This window comes from Pangasianodon hypophthalmus, chromosome 22, assembly GCF_027358585.1.
Source record: "Pangasianodon hypophthalmus isolate fPanHyp1 chromosome 22, fPanHyp1.pri, whole genome shotgun sequence".
In the NCBI taxonomy this organism is placed as follows: Eukaryota; Metazoa; Chordata; class Actinopteri; order Siluriformes; family Pangasiidae; genus Pangasianodon; species Pangasianodon hypophthalmus.
This window is the reverse complement of record NC_069731.1, coordinates 4,159,145-4,169,380: the sequence shown is the minus strand read 5'-3', so window position 1 is coordinate 4,169,380 and position 10,236 is coordinate 4,159,145. Positions and strand designations below refer to the sequence as shown.

Here is a 10,236-nt window from a genome sequence, read left to right as displayed (position 1 = left end):
CTGTAGCCTTCAACGCGCGGCAATCGTTGTTAAGTCGACACATTTGATTGGCTCTCTTTCTGCTTTCTGGAATTTCATTGGCTGAACCAGGAGGCGTTCGTTTCATGATCCGGCCCCTTGTGGTGTCGCACCGATATTCCTCCGACCGCGTCCCCACACCGGTTTGTGATTCCTCAGCTAGCCGAGGGCTGCCACCATGACCGCCCGGGTTCTAGTCGGAGTCAAGCGGGTTATTGACTACGCCGTAAAGGTATGCGTCTCTTCTTTTTACCATCTGTTGTCTCATTCTGAAGCAAATGCATCCATTTTAATATTTGAACTTTAGCCCAGCTGTTTGGCAGGTTATCCGAGTTAACCTCGGGGCGAATTCCAAAAAGTAACTTAGTGCACTTACAAAGGGTGCAGACGCGGCTATTTTCTGGCGTGTGTAGTGCACTTCTTTGGCAGATAGCGAGTTATTTGGAATTGGACCTTAGCCTGGTTTTACTAGCAGACAAGACGATTAAAGCCAAGATAAACTTTAAACCAAGGTCAGTGCGGATAGGAACGTTTTTGGGCGGAGAGATAACTAAACTAAATTTATCTCCATATTCACTGTTATCAACTTAAATAATTTAATACAGAAGCTTTTTATTTTTTGTTGCCTTTCAGCTGTCATACCTCTGACATTTGGCTAGCAAGTGTTGCTAGCGGACAGGGTCTTCAGTAGGGTTGACAGATTGTGCTTATTAATTCCAACCAGATGGAGTTTTAAAATCTTTCGTGATTCAATAAAACTGAGTAAACAAATACATTTAAAAAACTTATTATACTTCTCTTTATACCTAGACAGTCTATAGCTATATATCTACTCTATTTGTCTGGTGTGATAATATTAAAAACAGACCCTTTTAGAAGGGGGTTTCCTGTCAACCTGGCAACAACTTCTCTAAATTGGTGCATAAACTGTATTATTGTTATATTGATCATATTCACTATTATAGACTGAACAATCCAGTAAATCTTCCATGTTATGTTATGTAAGGAGTGAAACAGTTCAGGGTGTGCAGTTCTGGGAAAATAATCAATGACACGGCTGTATGAAGTGGAGTGACTATTACCACTTCGGAGTTGATTACTTTTCTATAACAGCGTGTCTCCTACAATATCAATCTGCCAACAATTACACATTTTTATTAGCATAATAAAGCCCCTGTGTAAGTTGTTACTAAGGAAATGATGGCTTTTAGAATGAGCGCGTTAAAATAAACCTGCGATTTGCCTTGCAGCTGCACTACTATCAGAGCTGCTGTTGTAGAAAATTAATCAACATCTTCTGACCAATCAGAATGGAGAATTCAACAGCACTGCAGAATAAGAAGTTATGAATCAGTATTGTGTAACTGATAACAAGGTGACGTCCTTCAACTAATCCTCACCACAACCCGCATTAAAGCTGGAATGTAGACTACGTGTTATTTACGTGGCTCTTGATATTTTCTTCCAGACCGCTAGTAGGTGATTATTTTTATCTGCTGTCCAGTGTGAATGGAATTTTTTTTCGATCCACTGCTATCTGAGTCAACACCGTCCTGCTTCATGACAAGATAGGGACACGATCAAAGTCAGCCTGGACCCTAGACATGTGACAATAATCCATTTTACAATATTTTGCCGTATACGACACAAATAATAAGAAGTAAAATATTACACATTTTTCTGAGGATTGTTGTTGTTTAGGTAGGTGGCATTTTTGCACAATATTTGTTCCGTTTGGGAAAACAATTAATTATTTATTTATTTAAAAACATCACGCTGTACTTTTTATCCATTTCTAGTTACATGTAATGTTGTAACAGTAGTTCCTGTTACAAATCCTTGTGAACGAGTTGTTACTATAGAAATGCTAAAATCTCAGAGCCATTGTTATAGAACATGAATGCGCACCTTCTGAGCGAGCAGATTTGCGAATCCAACAGTGCTGGAGCTTTTAATTGGGAATCCTCAAGTGAATGTTCTCCAAAAATCCACAGTAGTACCAAAGTAGCAGTGTCTAAGAACTCGTATAACGTGATTTATTGTTGATCCAGACCGTTTTTTTTCTCTCTCTCAGATCCGAGTGAAGCCTGACAACACTGCCGTGGTTACGGATGGCGTGAAACACTCGATGAACCCTTTCTGCGAGATCGCAGTGGAGGAGGCTGTCAGGCTGAAGGAGAAGAAGCTGGTGAAGGAGGTTGTGGCTGTGAGCTGTGGACCTCAGCAAGTGCAGGTAAAACACATTCGAGTCCAGGGTGTTAAGTGAGTGCTTTATTAAAGGTGCACATGTTTGGTGATTCTGTTACTATACAACTATAAGTTACTATAAGCCGAGATTTGACTTACAGTCAATATTAAACAGTGTTATTAATAACTGTAACACAAAATATATGTTTTGCTAAATATAATAGTGTGATTCAGATAGGGCTGTTCTAGTTACATCTGTTTTTCCCCTTAATAATATTAAAAGTTATAAACATTTTCGTTCACTTAAAGCTATTTCTTGTATACTTTCTGGAGGATTTAATTTGAACTCATTTTGTGAACCAAAAATTTTAATAAAGGGTGTTTGGAAAACATGGCAGTGTTGGTAGTTTCTAGCAATATTCTTACTATGTTTACCACAAAGAGCAGGTGATATGGGAAAAAAATTTTTTTAATTATATTAGTAAATGTTTTAAAAAGTACTTCAATAACTTATGTGAAGATAATTCGGTAACATAAAAAAAAAAAAAAAAAATTGCTTTAATAGAAGTTTGTCACTTTTGGAAAATATATCCAGGAATGTTTAAGGAATTTGTATACCTTGAGAATAGACATGTAAATAAAAAAGTTTTACACCAGTGCAAAGAGAGCAAAAGAGCTACAGTTAATACACTATCAACAGAAGGAACCTTACAAACACACACAAAAAATAATATGAACATTTTGAAACATTTTCTCTCAGCTATAATATCTCAGACTTCTAATAATCATGAGCAACGTTGGAGTTTGACTTTATAGGATTTTTTTTTTATTAAGTTCTGCAGATTCACCAGCGTGTTTCCTTGTTCCGTGTCTTACAACATTACTGTGGTACAAGAAATTCTTTCATGTTTAACACACCTTGCTTCCAAGAAACACTTTTAAGTTACGTTAGTCTTTAAATTAACCTGTAACATTTACTGCTGAAAACTGAAATAAAAAAATACAAAATAAATTCATGACGCCTTTACTGAGACTGTTTTAAAGTGTCCGTGTTAATAATATTGCGCCTTATTTATCAAGCTGGATACGAGCAGATTTATTCGTAAATCTTTTGTACAAGCGTTTACACAAGAAATTTAGTACTAATGAAAATCCTGTAAAAATTTTGAAAAAATGTTCATTTCCTACTCGACTTGATCACCTTCAGATTATATAATTTGCATGGATTTCTGCACTTTTTTATATATATATATATATATATAATATATATATATATATATATATATATATATATATATATATATATATATATATAATGTGTGTATGTGTATATATACAGTGTATATATATATATATATATATATATATATATATATATATATATATATAATTATATTATATTATATTATACTGTCGAGTTTAAATTGCTTGTTTTTATTATGTTTACAGCATTTAGTAGAGGCCCTTATCCAGAGTGACTTAAGTGCTTTAGAGTCTCGATCAAAAACACGTCCTCATGACAGTTCACTCGGGCAGGGAGTAAGAGTGCCATGGAGGAAGTTTTGTGAAACTCAATCATTTTATATTATTGGTGTTAATTATGAAATATTTCAGTTGGGCTTTATTGGCATGAATGTTATAAATCACATTGTTGCCAAAGCAAATAGAGCAAGTAGATTAAACCAAAATTTATATAAATAACACGTAAATATATAAAGCAAACAACAACAAATATTTCTGTTGGCATAGAAGTGAGTCAAAAATATCTTCCACTTCTGATTTTCAGCCTTTCCCCGCATTGTTCATTTCATGCTCCTAGCTGTCTGTGCACTTGACCATTTATGGAGTTTTGTGGGTGTCACTAAATGCAAATGAGCTGTGTCGGGAATGCGCTTTGCACTTTACAGGTGATCAACATACGCACACGAGTACGAAGAAAATCAGCATTTCCGTAACTTTTGTAAATCCTGCTTACACAAACATTTACACAAAAGATTGATAAATGAGGTCCATGTGTGTTTAACACACTGCTTTCTACCACAGCACTGTTGAAAACATGATTTTGATTGTTCAGAAGGTGTTGATTAATTTTATATAAGCTCATAAAAGTATCCTCATTAGCAGATTGCTATGATATAAGAGGAATATAACATAAAGGATGTGTTGTTGTTGGAAAATAATAATTTTTTTAGGGTGGTAACAGTAACTCCACTATGTATCAAGCTGCATCACACCACAGGAAGTGTGGTGTGTTTTTCTTTTTTTTTTTTTTTTCCCTTTTTTCTTTCTTTCCTCTCCTCTTCTCCCCCCAGTATATACCTATAGTCTATCTCATTCCCTGGCTGTTGCCGTCTTTAGTATGAGTGCTAATCCAGAATCAGCATTTTTTTTTTTTTTTTTTTATAAATCTTTTTAACAACCACTAATTTGCACCCATGCATGTTGTTTTCATGTTATCAGACTCATCTAACTAATCCACTGCTGAAATGTGTGTGTTCAGGAGACCATCCGCACGGCGCTGGCTATGGGGGCAGACCGCGGCATTCACGTGGAAGTTTCCGGAAAGGACTACGAGTCTCTCGGCCCTCTGCAGGTGTCCAAGATCCTCGCCGCTTTGGCCAAGAAAGAGGAGGCTTCCCTCATCATCCTCGGGAAACAGGTAGCGTTTTGAGAAAATTTGAGAATTTCCAGAAAATGGAGCTCACAGGATGCTGAGAGTGTAGAGGAAGCACCAGTGGCTTCACATTACAGCTTTCTAGTTCTCTAAAGGTGTAAATATACTTCACTGTCACCATGCCACTAGATGGCACGTCAGAGAGAGCCAAAACATCTCTGTCCGTCTGGTTTCCAAGTCAAACTGTAATGTTAAGCGATTTCCTGCACAGCGACGGTAAACACACCGACGAACTCTGTTTGGTTTTTTTTTTTTTTTTTTTTTTTTTTTTTTTTTTTTTGGTTTTTTTTCCGGCCATCGGAGTGACTGTTGTCATGAGAGTATATCAGTAGCCAGGATATCAGGAAATGTTTGCTCGATGTAGATGCCTAAAAGGTGTAACTGTAAACATGAGGGAGAATTAGATGAAAACCTTAAAAGTGCATCATAAATTAGAATTTATTAAAATTTTTTTTTTTTTTTTTTTTTTTGCATTGAACGAAATGGAGATAAGACAATAGAAAAATAAATGTTTGTGACACCTAATTACAATAAACAGTTTTTCTCTGACACACCTTCATAGTATTAAAAAAAAAAATCAATAATGTATCTCTCATTACACACTCATAATATACGAGCTGTAGAGTAAAGCAGGTCAGAGGCTTCAGGTGTGATAAAGTAAGAATAACCGTAAGAGTTTTTATGACGTGTAATGTAAAAGGCTATTTTTTTACAAGTTCATTATATTAAGTTATTACATTTTGGGTATTTACACAGTGTTATGGCAAATAATAAAATTCCTGGAATTGCTAACATATTGTATATTGCCTGGTATATGAGTTTACAGAGAGTTTCATAGAGACTTTATCTTTACGGCATGTGCGGGTTAAATGAAGTCTTCCATGATATAATGGGTAATATGTAATTAATATCTTTCAAGCGCTTATGATCTTGCTTTGGTCCAGTGTAGGTTTATATGAACTCCGTGATGGTTAATTGAACACGTTCATTGTGTGTTTGTTGTGTGACAGGCTATTGACGATGACTGTAATCAGACGGGTCAGATGACGGCTGCTCTGTTGGACTGGCCCCAGGTGTGTATGTGCTCTATGTTTGCTTACACACACACACACACACACAACGTAGTATCTTATATTCTCTGTTTAATTACTGACGCTACTATGACTACTACTACTACTACTATTACTACTACTAATAATAATAATAATAATATTGTATAAATAATGTAGGGCAGTGTTAAATTATTTATGATATACATTAGAAATATAGTATATTGTAAATATTATACATTTATAATATGAAAGAGGCAGTTTAAAATAAAATGCACTATATAATTAAATATATAAGGAATAACATACGAGCTGTTTATATGAAAATAATGCACGCCGGGGTGGTGTGATGTGGCACGACGCACAGGTGGAGTGCCGCTACACTTCCGAAGTCCATTATTTTCATATAACAGCACAGTCTGAAGTGTGTTATTCTGTTTATACCACAGCGATTTGCCAGTGATTACCTTGTTTAATTATTAATGGATGACACATCACACATTTTAACAGTTTATATTTAGATTTTATATTTTGGAACATTCGAGAGACAAGTTCGTTCCTGTTCTCACTTATGTTAAGGCTGTGATAAACAGTCATTCCCTCACCAGCCTCTCTCCTCTCTCCCCTCTCCTCTCACTCACACACACACACACACACACACACAAAAAGCACAGCCTGTTGTTTTACTGAGAAAACGGAAAGCATAACCAAGACTGATTGATTAAGTAACTTGTTTCCAAAAAATGTTACTTAAAATGTCTTTGTTTATTAAACAACCCGCTTTTAAATCCTGTTATTATTATTATTAGTCTTAGGTTATGTAGAGCATCCACTGTACAATTCCCTGTGTATGAGCTGTTACTATAGAAACAATAATGAAACAATTTTACAGTCAGACCTACCTGTGATGTTATACAAAAATAATGCACACCTTCTGACCAATCAGATTCGAGCTTTCAACCGCACTGTGGTATAAAAATATATGAAGAATGAAATGTGTGTGTGTGTGTGTGATATCTATATATTTTATTTACATATATATATATATATATATATATATATATATATATATATATATATATATATATATATATATATATATAAAATAAAATTTTTATGAGGGTTTATGATGGTTTTGTCTTAGTAGATTGTAGGGCTCTACCTTCTGGGATACATGTGTTTTAGATTATAAACAATTACAAACAATTACAATCAGTTACATTTGGGTCACGTGTGTCCTTATCAGAGACGACCGTATCAGAACTACAGCAGTAATCTAAAAAAATAAACTGATATATAACATATGATAGTATATCACATCATGTAGGAAATATGACACAACATAAGACCCTACAATGTCTAGGACACACTGCATAAATCTGTAGTTTTGTACAGAGGATTTGATCACTTAATGTTGGTACATGCCTGCGTGAATGACAGAAGTACTTATTTTCTCTCTGTCACTAGTCAGTAAACCGTGACCTTTAGTCTTTCTGTCCAAGGTTCAGCATTTGTAGAGAAATCCCTGCCTTTTGCCAAATGTATTTATGTGGCTCGTCCAGCAGAGGTCAGAGCAGAGCTTTAGAAGCGTTTCCTCTGCAAGCCTGAAGATCACCAGATCACCTGTTGTTGTTGTCAAAGATGTACAATGTTTTGAGATGTAATAGCTTGTAGGGGAAATGAAGAGAAACAGGTTTTTAATCAGGCTCACTGAACTGTGTGCTGATCGAGTTATGAAAAGATCTGTTTTCCTTACCGCAGGGGACCTTCGCCTCTGAGGTGACGTTGGAGGGAGATAAACTGAAAGTGGTGCGAGAGATCGACGGAGGACTGGAGACGATTAAAATCAACATGCCTGCGGTGGTGACTGCTGACCTTCGCCTCAACACACCCCGATACGCCACGCTGCCTAACATCATGGTACAGGAGCTGGATTAAAGTTTTCTTTGACACTTATTACAGGGAATAACACTATCCAGCTTCACTGGAGTATACGATTAACCTGGGAAATATCACAATATGATACGAGTACCGTGATATAATAACATCATGCTACACTTTTCTACGTATCGTCATTATCAGTCAGGTGTGAGTGCTTTCGTAACCTCTTCGTTAAAGCAATAATTTTATTTTCACTCCTTTTCTTGTAATTCTTATTAATGCTGGTGAACCTGTGGTGGCCCTTGTTAGTGCTTTGTTAGCAAAACCTCAGCAAGATTACATTGTGGTGCATAACGTGTATCATGGAGACATCTTCAAGTATTGTGATTGGTCAGGAAGTAAAAAAAAAAAGTCACTTGATGAGCTTTCCTTTCTGAAAAAACTAACTTTTTGTAGGCATTGAAAAAAAAAAATGGCAGCAGCACTTTTTAAAAGTGGCTGCTTCTCCTGAGCTTGAAAAAACAAAAAGCATCCTAGGAGAATTTTTATTTTTTAATTTTATTTATTTATTTTTTTTCTGTTGTGTGTTCTGTTTCAAAAAACTTCAGATGGATAGATTATCAGCTCGCGGTTAAGCAAACAGGAAATGTGTGTGTGTGTGTGTGTTATGAGGTCTTGCACTTCACAAGAACGTAGTGTCTAAAATGTACTTTATTATAATAATAATAATAATTATTATTATTATTATTATTATTATTTACAGCCTTGTATTGGAATGGACCAGATTGTTTAAAAAAAAAACAAAAAAAACGTTTTTATACGTTATTGTATAGAAAGCCAAGAAAAAGAAGATCGCCAACGTGAAGCCGGGAGACCTGGGAGTGGACGTGAGCTCTCGGGTGGAGGTGCTGCGGGTGGATGAGCCTCCACAGAGGCAGTCTGGGATGAAAGTGGAGTCGGTGGAGGAGCTGGTGGGCAAACTGAAGGAGGCAGGAAGGATATAAAGGCCAAGGGAGCAGGTGGAGCAGTGCGCTTAGTCACTGGGGTAAGAGCTGGTGTTTGTAAAAATTAGAATGATTGTAGCAGCATTGTTCTTAATATTAATAGAAAAGTGATAATGTATAGACTCTGAAAAAATGGAATATGTGGTCATCAGGTTTAAGAAAACATATTGTGTATAGTTTGCATAAAAATATTAGGTTTCTCATCAAAACATGATTTTCATCCTTTAAACTAGTTTCCAAGTACTAGATTGAATTATGTAGAGTGAGCGTGATCAGTTCACGTAGTATTAACAGATGAACCAATTACATTATGAAATCTCGTGAGGATGTTGGCACTGTTGCAGAATGCCAGCAACTTGGGTTCGATCCTCAGTTCAGGTTGATTTTATTCAGGGCTTTGAAAGTATATAATCAAATCATGTTGGATGTATGAAAACAAATTGTGTGAATGTAACTCAGGTCAATCACGGAGAACTGATGTATGCATTTAAATTAAGTAAATTCAGTGACCTTCTTTGTTTTCTCTAGTGTGGCCTGATCATGTGTCTCTCTTTTTCTTTTCCAGATCTGTTTTTTTTTTTTTTTTTTTTTTTTTTTTTTGGTCACCTTAAACCCTGAATCAAACTCCATGGACGTTCTTGCAGCATCTCAACCCTCTCACTGATTCTCTGACCAGCCGGCTGTAGCAGTATCTGCTCCCCTCTGTATCCTGACTCCATCTCTATTTCTAGTCCTGGTCCTTAGAACCTGCACACTGGTCTATGCAGCAAATTCTCTGCTGTATTACACCTAGATTTGCTACACTGTTTGGTGTAGATTAATGCTGAGAGACACTTTCTCACGTTTAAGAGTAAGAGTGCTGATCTACGGTCAGTTTTTGCTTCCTATTTGATCATATCATCTTAAATGATCAGAATTCAGAGAGATACTGATGCATATTTATCTTAGACTGACTGCTGATGTAGGAACAGTTTTCGCTTTTATGCTGTATTCAGTAACTTATTTGGTACTCACATTGGAAACCTTCCTAGATTAGCACTTGTACACTACTTGATTTAAGCATACGATACAGTTTGACGTCTGTTTTCCGTTAACTCATTTGTCCTGCGTCCATTTCTGTTAAAACGATCTGTGTATCTGTGATCTTACACTCTTTATTAGAAATGCCCTTTATTTAAAAATACATATACACCATATAAAAACTCATCTGAATTGTAAATAAATCACACGAGTACTGTTTCAGCTTGAATCGTTTATACTTAAGACAGTGTCTCTCAGCATGGACCAGAACGGGAGAAGTGAGCTCTTTTTACCACAAATGCCTCTGGTTTTGAGTTTTGATTGTACAGTATCTAACTGTGAAAATAAAAATGATCTGTCCTTGTCATGTGTGTGTCACATTTTCTCTGCCCCCAGCTGTGGT

At 36.0% G+C, this 10,236-nt stretch overlaps 1 protein-coding gene across 1 annotated transcript; it reads left to right on the top strand.

Moving 5' to 3' along the window:
• Positions 1–96: 96 nt before the first annotated feature.
• etfb (electron transfer flavoprotein subunit beta) lies at positions 97–10,200 on the top strand. Its single transcript, XM_053228141.1, has 7 exons — positions 97–250; positions 2,093–2,251; positions 4,706–4,864; positions 5,890–5,952; positions 7,690–7,848; positions 8,643–8,854; positions 9,379–10,200. The coding sequence occupies exons 1-6, from the start codon at positions 197–199 to the stop codon at positions 8,811–8,813; spliced, it is 765 nt and encodes a 254-aa protein (XP_053084116.1). The 5' UTR covers positions 97–196; the 3' UTR covers positions 8,814–8,854; positions 9,379–10,200.
• Positions 10,201–10,236: the final 36 nt, after the last annotated feature.

Bases quoted from the DNA above. Each gene is read 5' to 3' on its own strand.
- etfb (XM_053228141.1), top strand. From the start codon at position 197: ATGACCGCCCGGGTTCTAGTCGGAGTCAAGCGGGTTATTGACTACGCC. The intron at 251-2,092 runs GTATGCGTCTCT...TCTCTCTCTCAG, and splicing joins TTATTGACTACGCCGTAAAG to ATCCGAGTGAAGCCTGACAA. The intron at 7,849-8,642 runs GTACAGGAGCTG...GTTATTGTATAG, and splicing joins CCACGCTGCCTAACATCATG to AAAGCCAAGAAAAAGAAGAT.